At 42.0% G+C, this 25,118-nt stretch overlaps 1 protein-coding gene across 1 annotated transcript; it reads right to left on the reverse strand.

The window, feature by feature from the left end:
* Positions 1-991: 991 nt before the first annotated feature.
* LOC146632376 (uncharacterized) lies at positions 992-25,024 on the reverse strand. The gene is made up of 3 exons (XM_085354329.1): positions 24,955-25,024; positions 4,162-4,311; positions 992-2,095 (listed from the first exon to the last, which is right to left on the reverse strand). Exons 1-3 carry the CDS (start codon positions 25,022-25,024, stop codon positions 1,002-1,004), a joined length of 1,314 nt encoding a protein of 437 aa, XP_085210455.1. The 3' UTR covers positions 992-1,001.
* Between the last annotated feature and the right edge of the window lie 94 nt (positions 25,025-25,118).

Below are 25,118 nucleotides of genomic sequence, written 5' to 3' on the forward strand. Positions count from 1 at the left end.
GTTCTTCGAGTGTTCCCAAGAGGCTGAAGCAGTCTGGCCATTCTCCTCGGACCATTTTTTATATTTTCTCTTTTATGGAGAAATACTTATGGTTAAGTGGGAAAATCCCAGCATATCTGCAGCTTCTGAAATTGTCAGACCAGCCTGTCTGGCATCAACAACGCCAGCATGTTCACCCAGATCTTTCTTCCCCATTCTTCAGTTGGTTGTTAAGACCATGTCCACAAGCCTAAATGCATAGAGTTGCTGCCAGTTGACTGGTGATTGGTGTTAATGAGCAGTTGAACAGGTGTCCCTAGTGAAGTGGATAGTAAGTAAGCAGCTAACAGGTCACAGAAAGCAGAAACATGGCAAAGAAACAGAAATCACAGATTTAATGCTTCACGCTGCTTTTATAAAGTGATCATTTGTTCTATTTCAATGCGCAATTGTGATTGTTAACTTCCGAATAACTTGAATAATAAGTATTCAAGTTCACATACTTCAGCTTCAGTTGAATCCTTTGGAACAAACCCACAAAGAAAACCAAAAGAATTCCCGGTGTGCCCTGCAGTCACTCAGCATTTATTTATATGCAGCTTTAAACAAGCATTATGTGATGGAGCATCAGCAGACTCATATTAATTCATCCCGTTCATAACTTTCAAAACAGTGTTTGCGCCTGTATTAGTCTTATTTATACTGGAGTGGCTTGTTTTGTAACCCACTATGTAATGACAAATAGTGGCAGATCCCAAAGCTCTGAATAGTAAGGAGAGGCCTTCCAGCCATCTGTTCCAGTCGAGGTTTTTAGAGTCTTTCTACCAAGCACGCCTCAACCTGCCTCCTCAACAGCTATCAGCAGTTTCCACATATTACTCCTCACATGTGAATAGCTGCACGCAAATGTGCATTTGTGCTCTATTCAAGCCAGTGTTAACAGCCAAGCCAGCTGTAATCTGATGACTGTGTTGCAAACGGCGACCAATCAGGTTCCACTTTCTCTCCCCATTTGTTTGGCGTTAAATGAGTGTTTCATCACCAGAGGTAGACGTGTCTCTTGTGTTTGCCGCTATGTTTGATGAAAGTACAGATTTGATACACAGCTCCAGCAGAGTCTCAATAGTCCTGACGAGAACAACATTCACGCTTAGGTTGAGAGGCAGCGCAAATATGGAGAGCACACATACCAACCCTATCATTACATTCACCCCGAGGCTGGGAAAACCCCACTGTCGCCACCCACACCAGCTCCTGCACTGTGAGTCCACGTTTTCCTCTGTGATAAATGCCACAGATACATCTCTCCTTGCCATTTCTTGCTCCTGACTTCCCTTCTTTCCAGACAAACACATTGGGGAAATAAGGACAAAGTCTCCATGGTTGCATGTCAACATCTGCCAGCTGTTCCAGGCTGTATGAACAGTACAGCTGCTCTCTGTTTTCTCTGGGTCAACATGCTGTGCTGGCTCAGACACCAACATCCCTGGTTTTACAGGCTTGAGGGGTGCGGACGACTCTGGAATGAGTTCTTGGCAGTGACAGTCGCCTTTATTGAAGACTCTGAACATCAGCGAATGGCCTTGGCGTCTCCTTTGAAGGCCTGTGCTGCTCGTGGTCAGCAGGAGCAGAAGGAGGAAGAAGCCCATGGACCAGCAGAGATTTATGCCGCTAGGAATGGGGCTGAAGAGGCTGGGCAGACATCTGACAAGGGAGCTATTTGTGTGGAGACAGGCAGCAGCCCACACTTCCTCCAGCTTCCATTGCCCCCTGACATTGAGGGCGACAATGACCCACACTGACAGGCAGCAGAGGTAGCCGACAACATGAGACCGTATGTCTTCATCTGAGCCGCTGCTGTCTTCCTCTTCCTCCTCTTTCCCATCACAACACTGTCCATCAGAGCCTGCTGTCCGCCTCGCTGTCCTGAGAGGGACGACAACACAAGGCCACAGGAGTCTGATCACAGTCTCCACAGCGATCAGAGGTGCGGTCAGCAGCAGCACCCCTCCATAGGTTTGGCTGAGAAAGAGCAGGAAGCGCAGGGCAATAAAATCCCCTGATGGAGTCAAGTCAGTCAGCCAAGAGTCAAAGATCCAAAGGCAACTCAGAAAAGCTGCAGAAACACAAAACACAAAGAAAAAGTGTCAGAGTCAGTGGGTTAGATGACTGGATAAGACCAGGTAATTAGATATCACAAAGAAGAGAAAGGGTTGGTTTAATAAAGTAACTTAAAATAAATATTCTGCCATTTTATTAAAGACAAAGCTCTGAAAAACACTTCATCCTAATATAGGTGTAAGGTAACTCAGCCCGCAAATCATTTTTTATCCGAACACACCCCTCCATACAAACACAGTTTGACCGATTGAAGTATGAATAACTCGGGTAACTGTGTAGGAGTTCATGTGTCTTGCCTCCTAAACCACTGCCCCAGCCAAAACCAAAAGGACTGGTGAAATTTACATAAGGTCTGTTTTATTTATCTTTATTTTAGCAAACAATAGCATTTGCATCTCTTATCATGTAAATAAAAAGGCGTCTGGCAGCGAGTGGAACTAGTTCCAGGATCACTACATCTCACATAACAGCAACTTGTACATATTTATTATTCTAGAATCTGTCATTTGTTTTCTTGTTCTATCAGAAAATTGTGAAAATGTTCATCCGAAGTTCCAAAAGTAAAGTAACAACAACAACCCAAACTCAAAGATTACAATAATTATTTAATCTGTAGCTCTCAGATGAAGATACAAGTTCATTTCCTTTTCCATTTTACTTACAGTGAACATGAAAAACACTTTTATATCTTTTTTAAATTCATACTTCTTTATTCTTCTCAAGTTTGTTTGGTAGATATTGCTGCTTTGATGTCTATTCACCTTATTAATATAAACATTTATTATAGATGAGGTTATTATAAATTAGATTAAACAGGCTCCCAATTAATTTACCAGGCATTTTGGTTCTTAAAGCTGATTAGACCGACTCAGGTCGGAGTTGTGAAACCACTGCTCGTATTTACCCGAGATCTCTTTGTACTAAAAAGAATGAGTTGTAACATGTCTCTGTTAAGAAACACCAGTTTCTTAATAGATACAGAGTTTCTTTTTTCCATGTTCAATAAAAGCAAATTATAGACAATAAAAGTACAAAAGTCATCACCTGTCAGAGTTTAGACCTCTTGCAGAAGGATATAAGGCAGGTTTTCAGATTTGATTGGACCATGGATTTTGAAATATTTTTGAAATATGGGAAAACACAGTATTTATGAAGTGCTGTTAATCTATGAATTGAGACCCCGCTGAAACATTTAGGAGGATATATACTCATTGACTTTGTCAAGTGTTACATGACTTTAAGATTTAAAAAGTTCAACAGTAAACAAATGTATTGAAAGTAAGTTTAAAGCAAACCTTTCCAACTTTTGTTTAATTTTTTGTGATGTAGAAAAACAGTAACTTCTCATGGCTCCTGCTGACTCCAGCATTTTGAAGCGTAGGGAGGGCAAAACATGCTTTGCTTCAAAATGCTCCTTCAGTCCTCACACTCTAACAGTTTAATCAGAAACCTCACAGAAATGTTTTCCTCCATCGACAGAGGCACCCATCCACAGTCCGCAGATTCAACAGCAAATGCTGCTGAAGCCTGAGCATTAATCCCATCCTCAGCCAGCAGATCCCAGGCAGAGCAGCTGCAGCTGTGATCAAAGCCTGTGGCTACATACTGCCACATCTCAGCCACTGGCAATAAATAAAACGTGTGACGTTTCACAGCATCTCCTTTCTGTTGTGTCTGCAGTGCATTTATTACAGAGAGTGAACTGGATCAACAAATTCACTATTTCTGTAAGGCCATCGAGGCATCATTATTCTATTTGATTCATTATTTGCTGCACCTATAGCCACGCCCAGCAATGATGTCACAGGCCTTGGGTAACGCCTGCAAATCACCATTGCATGGTGAGTGCTTAAGCCACTGGAGGTCAGTAAAACCAAGATTCTGCTGTGAGGTAAGGTTAATCTTAAAAAATAAAAATTATTTGGAAACTTGAACATACAGGTTGTTGGAAACACCTTCTGATATTTTAAACTAATTCAAGTGATTCAGTTTGTATAAGAGGGCTGTGGGGGAACTGGAAACACTGGTTAGAATCCTGCAGTGTCCTAATCAAGCCCTCACCTGTGACCAGGAAGTCTGTGAAGACGAGGAGGCAGCAGCAGCAGAAACTGACAGCACTGTAGGAGTCGGCCAATGAGGGCAGGAAGAGTAGACTGCAGGCCAGTTTACATGCACACAACACAGCCGCGCCTTCCAACACACCATCCATGGCTGAAAAAAACAGGGTTGACATATTAAAATGGCTTCTTGTCTCAGGGTGGAAGAATTCAGGGATGACAAATACAAACATTTCTGGAACATCTTGCAAAGTCAAATCTATGTTTTACATGGTCATTCAACTGCCAACATGCTTCACAGTCAATATTTAGTTGTTTACATTAACACTGAACCCTGGAACTGAAGGCTGTTTGCAAATGACTGAAAAGAAAATTCTAGGAATAGGTTCATGTCATGTCGGGTAAATATCAATTCTATTTACATTTTTTCCAAAATTATGTCTTTCAAAGGCAAGATAAGAAATAAATAGTAATAAATGCAGTTCACATTCAGTAATGTGAACAGGTGCAAATGTACAGTAAACTTTGCTGTGACCTGACTGCCAGCATGTCCACTTCCTGGCAATGAAACTGGTTTAACCTGTGTAAACACTCCCGCCACCTCTACCACACGGCTACAGGTGGAAATCTACAAGCACCAGATAGTATCAATCTACCACAAAGTTCATTCGTTCTTACCTGTGCACACAGGAGCCTACAGAGCCACATGTCAATATGAGCTTCAAATGCTTCATCCGCTTTCTTCGCCTCCCCTTTTGCTCCACCCTCAAAGGGGATAATGACCCTCCTCCTTCCTCCCCTTTGCCTCCCCCACCCCTCTCTGTGATCCCTGCACCTGGACAGTGGAGGTGAGAGAACTGCGAGGGTGTGGCGTTGTTTGTGCTGACGAGAAAACCTGTCGAACGAGTACGGAACCAGCAGGGTGTGATGCAAAGTGGGTGTATGTTTGCTTGTAAAGAAAACATTTCTGTGTCTTGAGCCTGTACATACTGCACTTTTGGTAGTTCAAAGGGTACTTTAAATGCATACATGATGCATGCAGTCTTATAAAGCTGGATTAAACTATAGGTCACTGAAAATAGAAATACAATTTGTTATTTATTACCTTCTCAATGCTATATTTTAATCACTTGATCCTATTTAGGCATCACAAGTGATTAGTTATTATACTGGTTTCCAGTAATGCTCTGTTTGTAGAGATATATTGGTCCTCTGTATCCAATAGATAGATAAATAATGTGGTATGCAGGGTCTATAAAATACTTGTGGTGAAAACTGCCTGATTACTTCTGCTCTTTTATATTGAGAAATGAAGTGTAAATAAAGTGCATCTTCATAGGATTTTATGCCCTACGCTTAGCTTTTAAAGCACATCAAGAGTAATAAATTAAAACACAGCACAGTTATCTTTAATTATATAGAAAGCAACTCACTGAAGCAGGCAGTGTGTTGATAATTTCTCATCAGCTACTGCATCTTTATCTTTAAAACCAATGAGGTCATTTTATAAACAAGCAAATGTTCTTGACAGGAATCCCTAACACAGCAACGTCACTGTGATATCCTTAGCAAAAAAAGAACATTTACTTTTCAGAAGGTCATCTTGTGCTCAGATGTTCATCTTGTCTTTAAAAATGCTGCACCACCAAAAAGATTTGTGCAACTTTGTTCTGAGCAGATAAGCTTCAAATGCTCAGGTTGAGAGTGGATTTTTCCCCACAGAAGCTGTGCTTTTGCATGATCCTCCTGCATTTCAGCCCCTTAAGGAACAGAGCAAGCTCCCAGACAGTTGAAAGCATGTGCAGACTAATTTTTTCCCCCCCAGTCAATCAGTCAAATGGCAGCAACTCTATGCATTTAAACCGACTGAAGAATGGGGATGAAAGATCAGGTTAACTTTGAACGTGCTGGGTTTGAATTTAACCCTTAATCAGACGAGGACTCATATATATATATATATATATATATATATATATATATATATATATATAAACTTTTTTTTTTTTTTTTTAACACCCAGCACGCCCCTGCGGGCGGTTTATCCTTCAAGCTCGGGTCCTCTACCAGAGGCCTGGGAGCTTGAGGGTCCTGCGCAGTATCTTAGCTGTTCCCAGGACTGCGCTCTTCTGGACAGAGATCTCCGATGTTGTTCCCGGGATCTGCTGGAGCCACTCGCCTAGCTTGGGAGTCACCGCACCTAGTGCTCCGATTACCACGGGGACCACCGTTACCTTCACCCTCCACATCCTCTCGAGCTCTTCTCTGAGCCCTTGGTATTTCTCCAGCTTCTCGTGTTCCTTCTTCCTGATATTGCTGTCATTCGGAACCGCTACATCGATCACTACGGCCGTCTTCTTCTGTTTGTCTACCACCACTATGTCCGGTTGGTTAGCCACCACCATTTTGTCCGTCTGTATCTGGAAGTCCCACAGGATCTTAGCTCGGTCATTCTTTACCACCCTTGGGGGCATCTCCCATTTTGACCTCGGGACTTCCAGGTTATACTCGGCACAGATGTTCCTGTACACTATGCCGGCCACTTGGTTATGGCGTTCCATGTATGCCTTGCCTGCTAGCATCTTGCACCCTGCTGTTATGTGCTGGATTGTCTCTGGGGCATCTTTACACAGCCTGCACCTGGGGTCTTGCCTGGTGTGATAGACCCCAGCCTCTATGGATCTTGTACTCAGAGCTTGTTCTTGTGCTGCCATGATTAGTGCCTCTGTGCTGTCTTTCAGTCCAGCTTTGTCCAGCCACTGGTAGGATTTCTGGATATCAGCCACCTCCTCTATCTGCCGGTGGTACATACCGTGCAGGGGCCTGTCCTTCCATGATGGTTCCTCGTTTCCCTCCTCTTTCTTGGGTTTCTGCTGCCTGAGGTATTCACTGAGCACTCGGTCAGTTGGGGCCATCTTCCCAATGTATTCTTGGATGTTCGTTGTCTCATCCTGGACTGTGGTGCTGACACTCACCAGTCCCCGGCCCCCTTCCTTCCGCTTAGCGTACAGCCTCAGGGTGCTGGACTTGGGGTGAAACCCTCCATGCATGGTAAGGAGCTTTCTTGTCTTTATGTCAGTGGCTTCTATCTCCTCCTTTGGCCAGCCTATTACCCCAGCAGGGTACCTGATCACGGGCAGGGCGTACGTGTTGATGGCCCGGATCTTGTTCTTACCATTCAGCTGACTCCTCAGGACTTGCCTGACCCTCTGCAGGTACTTGGTGGTTGCAGCTTTTCTAGCGGCCTCTTCATGGTTCCCATTCGCCTGCGGGATCCCCAGGTACTTGTAACTGTCCTCTATGTCTGCAATGTTGCCTTCTGGTAGTTCAATCCCCTCAGTTCTGACTACCTTCCCTCTCTTTGATACCATCCGACTACACTTCTCCAGTCCGAACGACATTCCAATGTCATTGCTGTATAGCCTGGTAGTGTGGATCAGTGAATCGATGTCTCGTTCACTCTTGGCATACAGCTTGATGTCATCCATGTACAGGAGGTGGCTGACAACTGCTCCGTTCCGTAGTCGGTATCCGTAGCCAGTCTTGTTAATGATCTCACTGAGGGGGTTCAGGCCTATGCAGAACAGCAGTGGGGACAGAGCATCTCCTTGGTAGATCCCGCACTTGATGGTGACTTGTGCTATGGGCTTGGAGTTTGCCTCTAGTGTTGTACGCCACATCCCCATTGAGTTCCTGATGAAGGCTCTTAGGGTCCCATTGATCTTGTACAATTCTAGGCATTCCAGTATCCAGCTGTGGGGCATTGAGTCATAGGCCTTCTTGTAATCAATCCAGGCAGTGCACAGGTTGGTCAGTCTGGTCTTGCAGTCTCGGCTGATTGTTCTGTCTACCAGTAGCTGGTGTTTTGCGCCTCTGGTATTCTTGCCAATTCCTTTCTGTGTCCCGCTCATGTATTGACCCATGTGCCTGTTCATCTTAGCCGATATGATGCCTGACAGGAGCTTCCATGTAGTACTGAGGCAGGTTATTGGTCGGTAGTTGGAGGGGACCGGTCCCTTCTTGGGGTCCTTGGGGATCAGGACCGTCCGGCCTTCAGTTAGCCATTCCGGGTGTCTCTCGTTAACTAGCAGCTGGTTCATTTGTGCTGCCAGACGCTCGTGGAGTGCAGTCAGCTTCTTCAGCCAGTAGGCGTGAACCATGTCGGGCCCTGGTGCTGTCCAACTCTTCATACTGGAGACCCTTTCTTGGATATCTGCCACTGTGATGGTTACTGGACCCTGTTCAGGGAGGTCGCTGTGGTCTGCCCAGTAGTAATACGATGGCACCTGTCCAAGATGGCGGCCAACCAAACCGGTTTGACAACCGGTTTGACCGGTTTCGTGCGTGTGCGCATGCGCGTTCAGTAATACGATGGCACTAGTCCAAGATGGCGGCCAACCAAACCGATTTGACCAGTTTCGTGTGTGTGCATGCGCGTTCAGGTGTGGAAATACCACAGGGGATCAGAGGGGTTATATGAGTTTATGTGTTTTTAACGGGGTTTTAATTTAATCAAACCATAGGGTTTTTAATTAAACTTATCACTTAGGTGTATCGCAACATTCAGTTATGCATGTGTTCTTAAAAGCAATTCTTTGTTTCTTGTTTCATTCTTGGCGGAGTGGAAGCTGTTTTGGTTCACAGTGCGCCTTAACAAAGAGGGTGTGCTCTAGTCAAAAGTGTTGGTAATAGTGTTTTAATCACACTAATTTTCTAAATCTGACAATGTCTCAGCTTGCAGTGAGGCATGCATTTTATTTTATAAATGGCACAAATGGGAATTTCTTCTGAATGGGTGATGTCAGCATGTTCACAAGCGTTTCATTTAATCAAACCCCTAGTTTTAATTTAACTAGTTTTTACACATCTACTGGGGTTTCTTTCCAGGGTTGATGCGATCATTTTATTTAAAAATCGGGATTTCGGAATGTTGAACTAAGAGTGAGACAAAGCCAGCCAGCTAGTTTTTAACACAGTAAATGTCACAAATAGCATTCAGTCCTTTAGAAAATAAATGCTATAAGCAGCCAGTATCGCTCTTTTCAAACTAATCGTCTTTTAAATACACTCATTTTGTGATTCCGGTGTCAACACCTTGCACCGATGCAAGCATTTTATTTAATTAAAAACGGATCAAACGGGCCATTTCTTCTGTAAGGGGTTTCATGGTTTCAGAGTAGTTTTTAACACAACAGATAGTCGCAAATAACATTCAGCAAACGCTACAGTGATACTTCTAAAACGCTGCACACAATGTCGTCTTTTCACCCAAAGCAGCCAGTATAGCTCTTTTCAAACTAATCGTCTTTAAATACACTCATTTTGTTGACAAAGCCAGCCAGCTAGTTTTTAACACAGTAAATGTCACAAATAGCATTCAGTCCTTTAGAAAATAAATGCTATAAGCAACCAGTATCGCTCTTTTCAAACTAATCTTCTTTTAAATACACTCATTTTGTGATTCCGGTGTCACACCTTGCACCGATGCAAGCATTTTATTTATTTAAAAACGGATCAAACAGGCCATTTCTTCTGTAAGGGGTTTCATGGTTTCAGAGTAGTTTTTAACACAACAGATAGTCACAAATAACATTCAGCCCTTTAGAAAATAAACGCTACAGTGATACTTCTAAAACCAGTCGCCCAGACCCGCTCCAACTTTTCAACAGCTGGCTAATTGTTTGAATTTGTTCAGGATTGTAAAAGCCCACCGTGGGTATCACTAGTTGAGAGTACCATGCGAACAAGGGCCCAGCCTATTGTTTAAAGTGGCCGGTATTGGCTCTTTTTGTAATTCCTCGACAAGGTAAATGGGGCAGGTGTACCAGTCGGGTGGCGACCCCGCCTATTGTCTGAAGTATCGGCTCCTTTGTAATTCCTTGAGAAGACAAAAGCCCTGAAGGGTCTCATTTAAATTGATTGGAGACATACCTTTTCTTTTTGGAAACACCCACCCTATATAAAAAAAACACGCTCAGAGCCCGAAACCCTGAGCCATTTACGCCTCAAGATTCGCTGCAGAGCACACCATTTTCTTTGCAATCATCAACACTAACATCGTTCTTTATAACATGGCCATCGTAAACGGTAAGTAAAACAAAACCTATTATTGGATTTTTAAAAAGTGTTATGTTAACATATTATAGGATATTCAAACTATTTTTTTTCCCTAAAACAAAAGCTTAATTTTTAGGAGTTCGGGAGAACGGCCCAGGGCCCTTTTCTTTAGAAACGGGCGCTTTTACAGCTGGAACTAGTTCTCTAACAGGCACAAGGTGTGTACAGCATTACTGGATTTTAAAACGTATGTATGTTTTAAACTAGCGATTGTTTTAAATTATGTAATAACGTTTTTGTTTGTTCCAGGGTTAACAAACTGAGCAGGAAAACATTCAGACACCGCGACCACAGAGCCCAACCTTACATCAGGTGTGTATACAACGGGATGTATAGTTGTGTATTTTTTTTTCAAAAGAAAAAAAAATTAAAAAGAGGTTTAAACAATTACAAATGTTCTAAACTGACCGTTTTACACCTACAGAGCCACGCCAGAGAACCGGGTGTGTGGAGAAGCAGGACCATCCCGAATAACGCACACTACAAGGTAAGCATAGGCATATATAAATTAGATAAAAAGAGATAGAGAGGGAGACACGCTTATTCAGTTTGAAATGGGTACATGTATAAAATGTTTTAACACATGTCTATCTATCTTCACAGACTGCAGAACAGCACCCCTCCTCATAATGATCAGGACACCGTACGATTCCAGACGTTTTTGGAATGTTTAAGCAGTATCGACCTCCCAGAACAACAAAAACCTGGAGCTTTGTGCAACAGTGGAGAGTCAGAACAGATCTTCATCAGCGAACCTGCAACACCCCCGAGTGAGTGGCTACCTCGCGATTTCTCTGATGTTTTTGAGTACAGTATATCAGATTTTGATCTAGTTCATATACCCACCACCCCAGAATGTGACAGAAATAGCATTGATTCACACATAGATTTCGAAGAAGGCGGCATAACAGACTCTCAAATATCACCGGCGTATGATGCTTACATGAAGCTTCCAGACGCTCAGCCTGCTGAACAGAGTCATATAGCTTCAATAGCTGATAAATTATGTTTGATTGAAGCTAGACTCAATCAATACCACCAAGAAGCACAGGTACAAAGGCAACAGTTTACCAAATTCATAAACAAAGTGTGTAGTACATTAGACAACATCTGCTATGTTCTATTTAAACCCAGATTCCTTTTATAGTTTGCAGTGAAATTTCTTAAACCATTGTTTAATGGGACAGAAGTACAAGTCACTCTTTACTAACACACTGTAGATAAGTTTATTGCTGAACGACACAGCTAGCAGTCCCACACACTCTTTAGATTTTTGAAGTTTTGTGTGTGATGGTTTTGCCTCTCACACCTTACCCCTTTCTCCCAGTATCACAACAGTATGACTCCCAAAGTACGACTCAGTAAACAAACAAGGACTCTAAACTCAGAACAGAAAGATACAGTTGAAAGATTAGTGATATCTTTTATGATGCGTAATAAACTACACCCTCTTCTTCTCTGTATTTATGTTGTTTGTGTGCGTGCGTGCGTGTGTGCGTGTGTGTGTGTGTGTGTGTGAATGCCTTAGAAGTCAAAGTATACATTAGCCATACTTACAAAAACATTTTTAATTTCATTTAGAACTGAGATGCAGCAGCAGCAAGCCGTCGAGCTTGACGGTCGGGCATCTTCTTTATTTATCGATACCGTGAAAACAGCTGTGTATCACCTAGTCAACCTAGTAATCAACAAGTACCTCACTGACAAATGCAACGGCTGCAAGTTTGACGGCTTGCTGCTGCTGCTTCTCCAAGGGGCTATAGTAACCGGGCGTGTCAGGTACTAATGAACCCTCGTCCGAGGAACTGTCCTCCTCCTCAGTGTGACGCAGGGGTGCAGAGTCCATCCTTCTCGCTGTTTTGAGATTAAAAAAAAAAAGGTTTTGGAGGAATGAGATGGCGGTCTTGTTTTAAAATAACAGAAGGTGGGGCGTGATCCTGAAGTGGGATGATCTTAAAGGGCGGGTAGGATATGTAGCGTTTGAAATGCAAAACGTCTCCTTATCAGCTGGAAATATTAAAGCCAGAACTTGCAACATGATACTTTTTACTTCATGTACGGGGTTTCAAAAATAAATTTTATTTCAAGTAAACAAACTAATACATTTGATTCAGGTAAAACAGATCATCACATTTATTCTTGTAAAGGGTTTTCTAAAAAGTTTTATTTCATGTAAAGCGTTTCCAAGGCTGTTAGCCGCGTTGCCCTGTATTGAACTTATTTACAGTTTGTCAGTAAAGGGTGACATGCACTTCTGGCCCCTGTGTTGAATGAGCCCATGTTGGGTTTGTGAATTTGACACCTTAAGGTTTTGAAGTTGGGGATACATGCTCCTGGTGAGCACAAGATGTCTGATATCAGCTTGACATCACAGTTATAAATGGAATTCAAAATGTTTTTGGAAGTATGACTAACGTATAATCTGACTTCTAAGGTACGCACGCCAAGGCCTAGAAGACAAGGGGACAGTTTACTTTGTGCTATAAAAACACAAACCTTAATCTTTGATCTTCCAATTTTATCTTTCTGTTCTGGTTTTAGAGTCTCTGTTTATTGAGTCGTACTTTGGGAATCACCCTGTTGTGAGACAAGGGTACGCTGGGAGAGAATATGGCATTATACAAGCAGAGTGTTTTGGCTGTTTCTGTAGATCTAAGAAATACACCTGTTATTGGTTATGAAAAAGAGTTAGCTGTGGTGCAGGTTTAATTTATAATTGTTGCATGAACTGTTAAAGAATTAAAGACAGCTTTACACCGATAGTGCAGGCATTTTTTTTTTTACTTAAGTAAAAGTATAGCTGGTGTCAGAAATACTCAAGTAAAAGTTTGATAATGTATGGGCTCGGAAATGTGCTCAAAGTAAGAAAGTCAAAGTAGTAACCTAGCTGAATATTGCCCTGTAATAAAATAATGTTAGTAGGTGAGAGTACAAACTTAGTCTGGTGGTGAACAGGCACAAGAGGGTCAGAGGCACATTTGGCAGCCAGAGCCAGGGTTAGAGTTCAGAGACCCTGAGCCTGGTGGTTGGGCTAGCAACATGGTCTGGTGAAAGAGTCTAACATCCATGCATTACATGGTGTTGCGGCTGATAAAAAACAAAACAAACAAACAAACAAAAAGCCTATAAACTGACCCCTTGTTTAGAGGTGATTGTCAGTTTGCTGGGTTTTTTAGAGACGCTGAGAGTGAGAGAGATCATGTTCTACATTACTTTAAAAGTGATTTTCAGAGCTGTTGATGTATGAAACACTGTCCATAGAAACATGGATCAACTCTGTTTATGGCATTGAGTGTTAAATTGTGACAGTTTCAATAAAGTCTGCAAAATTCTTGCATTTATACTGGGGAGCTAGGAAAAGTTAGACCTTGGTTGTACTATTAAAAATCAGTTTCATAAAAAACCAATTAAACCGATATGAAGAAGAATGTGTTTGTAAAACTAGCGGTAAAGTATGGGAACTATAAGACAGACTGTTTCTGCTATCAAAACAGTTTGTGTTGTTAATCCTGAATGATTCTTGGTCACAACATTTTACTCCACACACATTTGGAAAATCGCATAGTTTGACAATAAATATCCCAGTAAAGACACTTCATTTCTTAAGAAATATGCAGAGGGAGTGATCTTTATCAAAAGTAGAAGTTATATCTTTAGCTAAACCGTTGTACACAAGAGCTTTAAAAATCTATAGTGTGTGAGGTTGTGTAAGTAAGGGTTGGCTTGCCCTTCTCGCCCACATGTGACAAACCATCTGTTGGATCATGGATTTGATGCCTCAGCATTGTGAAAGTGGGGAAACATACTCCTGGTTGAGCATACGATTTCTGCTTACAACTTAGAATCTCAGTTCTAAATGAAATTAAAAATGTTTTTGTAAGTATGGCTAATGTATACTTTGACTTCTAAGGCATTCACACACACACACACGCACGCACGCACGCACGCACGCACGCACGCACACAAACAACATAAATACAGAGAAGAAGAGGGTGTAGTTTATTACGCATCATAAAAGATATCACTAATCTTTCAACTGTATCTTTCTGTTCTGAGTTTAGAGTCCTTGTTTGTTTACTGAGTCGTACTTTGGGAGTCATACTGTTGTGATACTGGGAGAAAGGGGTAAGGTGTGAGAGGCAAAACCATCACACACAAAACTTCAAAAATCTAAAGAGTGTGTGGGACTGCTAGCTGTGTCGTTCAGCAATAAACTTATCTACAGTGTGTTAGTAAAGAGTGACTTGTACTTCTGTCCCATTAAACAATGGTTTAAGAAATTTCACTGCAAACTATAAAAGGAATCTGGGTTTAAATAGAACATAGCAGATGTTGTCTAATGTACTACACACTTTGTTTATGAATTTGGTAAACTGTTGCCTTTGTACCTGTGCTTCTTGGTGGTATTGATTGAGTCTAGCTTCAATCAAACATAATTTATCAGCTATTGAAGCTATATGACTCTGTTCAGCAGGCTGAGCGTCTGGAAGCTTCATGTAAGCATCATACGCCGGTGATATTTGAGAGTCTGTTATGCCGCCTTCTTCGAAATCTATGTGTGAATCAATGCTATTTCTGTCACATTCTGGGGTGGTGGGTATATGAACTAGATCAAAATCTGATATACTGTACTCAAAAACATCAGAGAAATCGCGAGGTAGCCACTCACTCGGGGGTGTTGCAGGTTCGCTGATGAAGATCTGTTCTGACTCTCCACTGTTGCACAAAGCTCCAGGTTTTTGTTGTTCTGGGAGGTCGATACTGCTTAAACATTCCAAAAACGTCTGGAATCGTACGGTGTCCTGATCATTATGAGGAGGGGTGCTGTTCTGCAGTCTGTGAAGATAGATAGACATGTGTTAAAACATTTTATACATGTACCCATTTCAAACTGAATAAGCGTGTCTCCCTCTCTATCTCTTTTTATCTAATTTATATATGCCTATGCTTACCTTGTAGTGTGCGTTATTCGGGATGGTCCTGCTTCTCCACACACCCGGTTCTCTGGCGTGGCTCTGTAGGTGTAAAACGGTCAGTTTAGAACATTTGTAATTGTTTAAACCTCTTTTTAATTTTTTTTTCTTTTGAAAAAATAATACACAACTATACATCCCGTTGTATACACACCTGATGTAAGGTTGGGCTCTGTGGTCGCGGTGTCTGAATGTTTTCCTGCTCAGTTTGTTAACCCTGGAACAAACAAAAACGTTATTACATAATTTAAAACAATCGCTAGTTTAAAACATACATACGTTTTAAAATCCAGTAACGCTGTACACACCTTGTGCCTGTTAGAGAACTAGTTCCAGCTGTAAAAGCGCCCGTTTCTAAAGAAAAGGGCCCTGGGCCGTTCTCCCGAACTCCTAAAAATTAAGCTTTTGTTTTAGGGAAAAAAAATAGTTTGAATATCCTATAATATGTTAACATAACACTTTTTAAAAATCCAATAATAGGTTTTGTTTTACTTACCGTTTACGATGGCCATGTTATAAAGAACGATGTTAGTGTTGATGATCGCAAAGAAAATGGTGTGCTCTGCAGCGAATCTTGAGGCGTAAATGGCTCAGGGTTTCGGGCTCTGAGCGTGTTTTTTTTATATAGGGTGGGTGTTTCCAAAAAGAAAAGGTATGTCTCCAATCAATTTAAATGAGACCCTTCAGGGCTTTTGTCTTCTCAAGGAATTACAAAGGAGCCGATACTTCAGACAATAGGCGGGGTCGCCACCCGACTGGTACACCTGCCCCATTTACCTTGTCGAGGAATTACAAAAGGAGCCAATACCGGCCACTTTAAACAATAGGCTGGGCCCTTGTTCGCATGGTACTCTCAACTAGTGATACCCACGGTGGGCTTTTACAATCCTGAACAAATTCAAACAATTAGCCAGCTGTTGAAAAGTTGGAGCGGGTCTGGGCGACTGGTTTTAGAAGTATCACTGTAGCGTTTATTTTCTAAAGGGCTGAATGTTATTTGTGACTATCTGTTGTGTTAAAAACTACTCTGAAACCATGAAACCCCTTACAGAAGAAATGGCCCGTTTGATCCGTTTTTAAATAAATAAAATGCTTGCATCGGTGCAAGGTGTGACACCGGAATCACAAAATGAGTGTATTTAAAAGACGATTAGTTTGAAAAGAGCGATACTGGCTGCTTATAGCATTTATTTTCTAAAGGACTGAATGCTATTTGTAACATTTACTGTGTTAAAAACTAGCTGGCTGGCTTTGTCTCACTCTTAGTTCAACATTCCGAAATCCCGATTTTTAAATAAAATGATCGCATCAACCCTGGAAAGAAACCCCAGTAGATGTGTAAAAACTAGTTAAATTAAAACTAGGGGTTTGATTAAATGAAACGCTTGTGAACATGCTGACATCACCCATTCAGAAGAAATTCCCATTTGTGCCATTTATAAAATAAAATGCATGCCTCACTGCAAGCTGAGACATTGTCAGATTTAGAAAATTAGTGTGATTAAAACACTATTACCAACACTTTTGACTAGAGCACACCCTCTTTGTTAAGGCGCACTGTGAACCAAAACAGCTTCCACTCCACCAAGAATGAAACAAGAAACAAAGAATTGCTTTTAAGAACACATGCATAACTGAATGTTGCGATACACCTAAGTGATAAAAATAGTTTAATTAAAAACCCTATGGTTTGATTAAATTAAAACCCCGTTAAAAACACATAAACTCATATAACCCCTCTGATCCCCTGTGGTATTTCCACACCTGAACGCGCATGCACACACACGAAACTGGTCAAATCGGTTTGGTTGGCCGCCATCTTGGACTAGTGCCATCGTATTACTGAACGCGCATGCGCACACGCACGAAACCGGTCAAACCGGTTGTCAAACCGGTTTGGTTGGCCGCCATCTTGGACAGGTGCCATCGTATTACTACTCTGCCCTCAGATCCTCTAGCCACTGAGCATTGCCGTTATGGGTTGCGTCCTTCTCCCATATGCTCTTCCAGTATTGCTCCGTCTCCAGCCTTGGTGGTGCTGTTCTCTTATTGTTCCCTTGCCACTGAGAGTACACCTTTGCTGGTTCTGTGGAGAACAGCTGGTTTATTCTCCTGCCTTCTATCTCTCTGGTGTACCTCCTCAAGCGGCTGGCCAAGGCTGTGAGTCTTTGCTTGGCAGTTTCCAAGGCCTCAGGTATGGACAGCTTGCTGTATTTCTTAGGCACCTTATTTGTCACACCTTGCTGCAACTCCGTTAGTTGGCTAACCTCCCTCCGTGCTACTTTGATCTTGCCCTCTAGCCTCCTTCTCCATGGAGGGTACTGCCCCTTGTCGCTGTTCAACTTGTAGCCAAGCATCTCACTGATGCCGTATTGTAGATCAGCTTGTTAGTGTCGGTAATCGTGGTTGTAGGTATTGCCCGTAGTGCTGCATTAACATCATCTAGCAGACCTTCTGAGGGTACTTCACGTAATCTTGGTAACCGGCTACGGGGGATCCAGGTTTCAAGCTTGGCCATGATCCTATTTTTCAGGTCAGTTCCTCTCGCACTCAACGATCCTTCTCCTATCGCACTTGGGGCTATGTACCCAATCTCGGGTGGGGGTGATGATATCGCCCCCCTGACCTGGCGTCCTGACTCCTCCTTGCCGTAGCATTTGTGTTGTACCTCGTCAATCTCTAGCTGTGAGAGCAGTCCCTTCTTTCGAATGTTGGAACACTGAGCTACTAGTTGTTTCGCCGTCATTGTGGATGTTGGGTATCGAAGAATCCATAGGTCCCTCATCCTATTCATGTAGCCCCTTCCGCCGGGGTTACTTGCATAGTAGCATTCCAACAACGCCCTGTTTTCGTCTCTTGCCCACCGATGCCTTCTTGTTCCAGTAGCCCACTTTTCGTCAGGGTGCCCTGGTTCCTCAACACCTGACGCGGACCTTGTTGATCCGGGCGACGTCCGAGCCGGCATGCCTTCATATTTATTTGTCTCGCTCATGTCTGCGGTAGGCTCGCTTAGCATAGGGGGTCTAGCCTTAGGACCCTTACTGGATACAGACGCTCCAGGCAGGAATCGAACTTGCGAGCCTCTGTTCCCAAGGCGTGTAGTCTAACCACTACGCTATCCAGCTGCGTTTGGAGGCACTGCTGGGATATGTCCTCCAAGGGCAGTCTAGGCTTGAAATTTTGACATCCATTTTAGTGGCTGCCTGAAAAGCCAATCATGTATTTTCTACCACTTATCCGGGTTTGTGTTTTGGGGGGCAGCAGTCTGAGCAGAGAAGCCCCAAGTTCCCTCACTATGACTATCTCTATCAGCTCATCAGGTGGGAACCTAAGTCATTTACAAGTCAGCTGAAAGATGTAATATCTTTAGCGAGTCCTGGGTTTCCCCCGTGGCCATTCTGCTAATAGGAAATACCTGTAACACCTCACCTATGAGGCGTCCAGCAGTCACCTGACTAGGATGCCTGGTTACCACCTGAACTGGCTGCTTTTGATCCGGAGGAGCAATGGCTTTATTCAGAGTCCCTCTGAAAGATTGAGCTTTTCCTTCTATCTCTAAGTGAGAGCCCAGATATCCTGAAAAATACAGTGAAGGAACCATCTAAACTTACAAAAGCGTTCCTAAAAACTGAGCCTATTCATGAGAGACCCCAACACCGATTTCTATGGCATAATAGTGTCATGATGTGTGTGTGTCAGAGGACCCCAAATGCAGACTTAAACTCAGGCAGACAGAACTAAAACTTCAAGCATAGTAGGAAATGGTCCAAAGAAAAAATTAATCCAGGAAACAAATACAAAACATGTTAGAAACATCTCGGGGTGGAATAACAAATACACTGACAAACGATAAGTAGAAAACTGGCTACTTAAATACATGTGGCTCCCCACGGGAAGTGAATATAGCTGGGGAACAACACAGGTGCAAACAATCAGGGAAACAAGAGGAAGTAAAAGTGAACACAAGACAGACAGGACAGATAACTATAGAGAAGCTAAAGCAGAAAGTGAAATGTGATAAATACACAGTGAAGTGTGTGTGTGTGTGTGTGTGTGTGTGTGTGTGTGTGTGTGTGTGTGTTTGTTTATCATTTATTTGTAATAGAGTACTCCCAAAAACTTTGATCATACAGGAGAAAAGAACGCTGGCGTCACAATTAGCTAGCTGTTAGACTGGGGTGTTAAATGTGATTTTAAATAGATGATGAAATACAAATGCATTTTCAACATCTTATGTAACAATAATGATGACATTTGCAAATTGAATTATTTCCCATAATGAATCAGCAACTCATTTCCAAACATTTTGCTTAGTTTAAATCAAAACAGGGTGAAAGGAACACTTTAGTTTGCATCTGACTAGGTGAGAGAATCCTTGGTGCCTCCCAGAAGACCAGGAGGAGGTGGAAGGGGGAAAGCGGTGGCATGGGCACCTCTGCTTTGGCTGCAGCCACCATGAAAAACAGCTGGATGTGTTAGTTAAGATAAATTTGTATGTATGTTGGAATTAAACTTTGAGGCAACAAACAAAAAAGGAAAAATGCAGCCATTACCTATGTTATAGTGTTATTCCTTGGCAAATATGAGCTGACCACATTTACTTTCAGCCCAAGTAAGAGCCACAAATGTGGAGTCAGAGATCTGCCAATTAAATCAGAGCCCACTGCTCTCTATGTGCACCTGCTTTGTATTTAGTGGCATTTGAATGCATTTTGTTTTCTCTGTCTGACTCATTTCAAAGATGGAAGAGGTGAAGTCCCACTGAGATATGCATTTTACATAGATTTGAATGTTTGTGTGTGTGAGCGCTTACGCTTATGCTAACAGCAAATATAGTTAAGAGGATGCAGAGAGTAAAGAGAGCTGCAGCATGTTAGTAAATGACACATTAAAGAAAATCATTCATTAAGGCTGCTTGTTGGCAGGTTAAAAACCCCAAGAATGCAGCAGTCCTGGACTAAATCATCTGATCTTATTAAGGCTCCGTTGTATGTTGCTGGATATTATTAGATTAACACCAAATATTCAGCCTACTTTTACAAGCAAAGACAAAAAGCTTGAAGCATCAAGTGCAGCTCAGCGCGTCAAACAAAAATGGACCCCTACAGTCAACAGAAAAGGTAAGAAGCACACTCAGCTGTGTAAACAGTCTTATCAGAAAGTAAAGAACGACCGCCGGTGTGATATTGGCATAAAACAGTTTACAGCAATTAAATCACGAGCATGTGTGCTTTCAAACAATGTTTGTCAAATATAATCCATAAATGTGCCATGCTGTTTAAAAATGTTGGGATTGTCCCTTGAAATTCTTTTTTTAGAGAGATTTTTGTGTCAAAGCCAAGCTTACAATTCAGCATTTTATAGCATAAAGTATATGTTACACCTGCAGTAAAACATCACACTGAAGAACAGGCATCAATCTAAGCGCTTTAACTGTTATAAGCAAGTTGGTTTGTTCCACCCTGCCACAGGACTAAAGCTAACACTGATGGCTGTGACATTGTGCAGTGTGACGGGCTGGGAAAAAAGTTAAAGCAACACGGACAAATTTCTGTATGCGGTAAAAGATAAATCACTAAAGAAAATATTCACATTCATGTGCAAATACAGTTCAAAAATTTAATTTTACAAAAAAGAAAGAAAGAAAGCACTCCGTGGCTCTCACATCTGATCAAACAGACGTTTCACACAAGGAACAAAATCCAAGAAAAAGTGCTAATTACTACTATATGTGGTGCAAATGTAGCCATGCAGTATGTCATCACCAAGGGAAAAACAAAACAAAACAAAACAAAACAAAATAAAAAACAGACCAGCAGTAATTCTTCATTAGACTCTTCCAAACCTCCATCTGTCCACATACTCCACATACATCCTCCTAGTCACTCAGGACACCAAACCTGTCTCACAGGTACATCATAGACCATTGAAGGTTCTTATCTACATCCTATATTATTACTTCCTCGAGTATCCTAGCAACCAAATGGATTAAAAATGACCCACCTTACTAAAACATCACATTAACACATTAATTGTTTTGAAGCAAAATCCAAACTCACCACCTTTGAACTTGTCTCCTTCAAACTCATTTCTGCCCAGTGACAAAGAAACAGTACAGTGTTTTTGCACTTCACAGGATGGACCATGAACGCTATGAAAAAAAACACAAATCCTATTCTTATTTAAACAAAACCTTTGTTTGTAAAAACCGACAGCCCCATTTTCAGTTCAGCATGTCTGCTGCTAAAAACATAAAAGTCTGAGATTACTTCAATACATGCTAGTATTACCTCAAAGAAGAGTGAGAGGGCATGTAAAAACCTAAAAACATTAAATAATTAAATTACAATTTTTAGAAGATTCACTTCGTACTAATGAGCCCCTTTCTTCAATCACTAAAGAACCACACTGACATCTTGATGCACGCTCAATCATCCAGGTAAATAAATCTCCAAAAGTTGATTCTGTTCATCTGGATGTAGTTCCAGATGGACAGAATCAACTTTTGGAGAACCACACTGACAGTTTTATACTGCCTCAATCGTCCCCTTAAATAATGGATTGTACAATAAACCACCACAGGCATTACCTCCAGTAATAAATGACCAGTGGTAGTTTAGAGATGTCCCATTCCCTAATGTAAAGGGACTATGCTAAATATCTCCTGTTTTCATCATTGAGGCAAAACCTTCACCATCAGCTGAAGCCCTCTCTGTGGCAGCAGTGCCATCTCCTGCTGAGCTAAGCACAGAGCATATTAGCAGCCTGTCATGCTGCTGCTGCTGAGAGGATTACACTTCATATGTGTGCATGACCATCGTGATCTCCTACACACGGGCGCCAGCTTTTTACAGACCGTGTAACAGATTACACCTGCATAGGGCAAATCCCACTGTTAGGCTGCGCACTTGTTACCCCACCTCTCTCTCTCTCTCTCTGATGGAGGAAAAAACCGAACAAAACCAAAAGCAAAAATAAAAAAAAACCTCAGCTGGACTTGTGTTTTATTATTTGTGTGCACACCTGTTCTCAGCGATGACACAAGAAAGAGACACCCTTTCATATGCAAATATATAATATAACATTAAATAAAATAAAATAAGATAAAATGTCTTACTGCCAAAACAATCAGTGCACAGATAAATGTGAACTTTTCCATTGTGTATCTAACGCTACAGCGCAAATGCGCACAACATCTGCGAGGAAACCAGAAGCCAGAAAATGGGTTAAAAAATCTGTTTGAGCGCAGTGTTTTTACATTGAACAATTCCTCGCCTGCAGCACCCAGAAGTGAACAGCAGGCGACCCGGAAGATTTGAAGTCCGACTGAGAGCGAGCAGAAAGAAGACTCTAATCCTTTTTTAAAAATTGTTTCCTTGCTCGCTGGTTCAGGTACGTTGGCCACTCGATGCAATTTCTCTGCCTCTTTTTGCTTTTTTTACCCTCCTTACCCCCTCTCTCTCTCGCTCACACACACACGCAGCTGCTCCGTGTCGCTTCGTCACCGTTTTTATTTAAGTCATGTAAAAGTTGGAATTACAAAAAAGCGCATTTGCAGCGCATTAATGGCGAATAATCACTTCGTTTTTCGGCCGCAGTGCCACTTAAAGCTTCCACGGCGCGTCAGGATTATCATCGACGTTTGGATTTATGGCTCAGCAGCTGCAGAGCATTCAGCAAAGGCATGATGATTGTTGTAGGAAGTGTCAGGGCTTTTTTTTTTCCTCCTCCCCGAGCCGGGCTATTCAAACCTGCAAATCAAAGTAAACAATCATTCGTACGCTTAATGCAAACATGCCGCTAGCAGATGCGTCGCAGCAGCGTTTAATCACATCCGGAGAATTATCTGCTTATAATATTCGGATCTGCAGAATATGGCGTCCAGTGCTTATAAAAATAAGACTGGGCTGCCATTTTTGTTTTCCTTTTGTCTGAAATTTTTTAATAAACTGTCTGAGAATGTGGGAGAGGCGGCGGACAGGCCGGGGAGAGCGGAGGATCGTGTCTCTCCGGAGGGAACGGCTCGTGTTTAAAGCTGCTCGGGTTAAGATTTGCACAGCGGATCCCTTTTTTGTTTTTAACGGAGAGTTAAAAAAGCAGAGCGGGTACAGAAATGGGGAAAGTTAACGCCAACTTTTGTTTCAGGGAAAGTTGGATTTCAATTTTTAGAGGCAATCTCGAAGTCTGATCTATTTTTAAAGCTGAAATATTGAGGTTTAAAGAGGATGTTCTGGATTTAAAATGTGCTGCCAGCAGACCGAGACTGACTAACCAACTGTGTGATCGTTAGACTCTAAAAATGTGCAGATATATTAGTCTACTTATTCAATAACAGTTCATGCAAAAATAACAGCATGAAGCATGTTTACCGTGATTGTTTTTGAAGCCTTATTAAAGCTTTAAAAGTCGAAGGAAAATGTTATTTAACCCAATTATTTAAGCTACAAAAGACCGCTTCATGATTTCTATTTTCTGGGTGTATATTCACACCCCTTTCTCTTATTAATATTGCTAATCTATTAATAAATAGTCATAATAACCACAAAGTATCACGGTATAAATATTAACGAACCCAAAATAGGGAACTTTAATCTGCCATGTCTGCAGCTGTAAACATGAACATGTTTAAAACCTACATTTCAGAAGGTGACAGGTCAGACCTTGTCACGGTAAAAGCCTAAAGCTGCCACATTAGCCTAGAAGGGTGATGTGTCCAAGTGCATCATATGATTTAATTAATTCATCACCTGCAGGAGTTTATTTCTTCTGAATAAAACCAGTAACATTTTAAAAGTGTCACAGTAACCTCAGAGTTTTAAACAGCATTATTAAGTGACGTTTCATGCTGTTGCATCGTGTGATTTTTTTATTTTTTTATTTTAAACTTGAACACCTGGATTAACTTTTCTTTTGTAGCAAGAGTAACCATAGACTGGAAATAATTACACCTTTAACTTGCCATACTCAAGGTCAGATGCAGTACTACAAAAAATGAAACTAATCTGGCCAAAATTGGCACAATCAGTCCTTAAATGAGCAAAGCAATGCAGTCCTGACTGTATAGGACGTAAAAATTAACCTGCGGATTGACTGCTGACGACTTGAGCATTTCGCTGCTGTTGCATGCGTTTTCAGTGTGTCAGGATGTCACGTCTGAAAGTGACACAAAGCTGTCCGCTGCCAGACGGACTGCTAAACTGTGCCTGCTGCCTTAAGACAGAAATGGTCCGGGAACTGAAACGTATCCCCCGCTGGCATCATTAGAGAAATATTTTGTGGGGTGCACTGTACGCTCGTACCCCTGAACATATCAGTTTTGTTTCTCTTGGCTCACTCATGTGGACTCTGTTCTGCCTCTGCTAAGCCAAACAGACTTAGGAATGGGGATGTGTGCCAAAGCATGCAATGCGAAATGTTTTAAAAAGAACTTCATACAGGGTTGAAAAGAGAAGTTATGGAAAGAAAGGCCTTCGGGTCAGGACTTGAGCAGTTAGTAACGTTCTCTGCCTGAAAAATAGGAGCGTTTCTGCCCACCTGGTCAAACCAGCTTCTCGATAAAGCACTGCTAGGTTTGTGCTCGCATTGTGCCATCGTAGTCAACCAGGGAAGAAAACAATTAAGGTTAACAGCTGAGTCATTTACAAATGAGTGTAGCATGTTGTGTCTGTGAAGCAATACTTGTAGTCTGTGTTTATAATTGGATTACTGACCTTCTGGTTTAGGCACTGGCTGTCTTTTGGGTCTTGCTGTACTCTGTGCAAACTTTGCTCTGTTGCCCATCAGACTCTTAACCAGTCGGGGCCCCATGTGTCAAGGTGGAGACAGAAAAAGCGGGTGATTACGATCTGAGCCACTTTGCTTCTAACATTTCTGT

The sequence above is a fragment of the Diplotaxodon limnothrissa genome, linkage group LG5, assembly GCF_057381915.1.
Source record: "Diplotaxodon limnothrissa isolate DT_005_m linkage group LG5, D_limnothrissa_male_GT1.1, whole genome shotgun sequence".
NCBI classification, from domain to species: Eukaryota; Metazoa; Chordata; class Actinopteri; order Cichliformes; family Cichlidae; genus Diplotaxodon; species Diplotaxodon limnothrissa.

Bases quoted from the DNA above. Each gene is read 5' to 3' on its own strand.
- LOC146632376 (XM_085354329.1), bottom strand. From the start codon at position 25,024: ATGGGCAACAGAGCAAAGTTTGCACAGAGTACAGCAAGACCCAAAAGA. The intron at 4,312-24,954 runs GTCAGTAATCCA...TGTTTTTTTCAG, and splicing joins GCCAGTGCCTAAACCAGAAG to CCATGGATGGTGTGTTGGAA. The intron at 2,096-4,161 runs GTGAGGGCTTGA...GTGTTTCTGCAG, and splicing joins CACAGACTTCCTGGTCACAG to CTTTTCTGAGTTGCCTTTGG.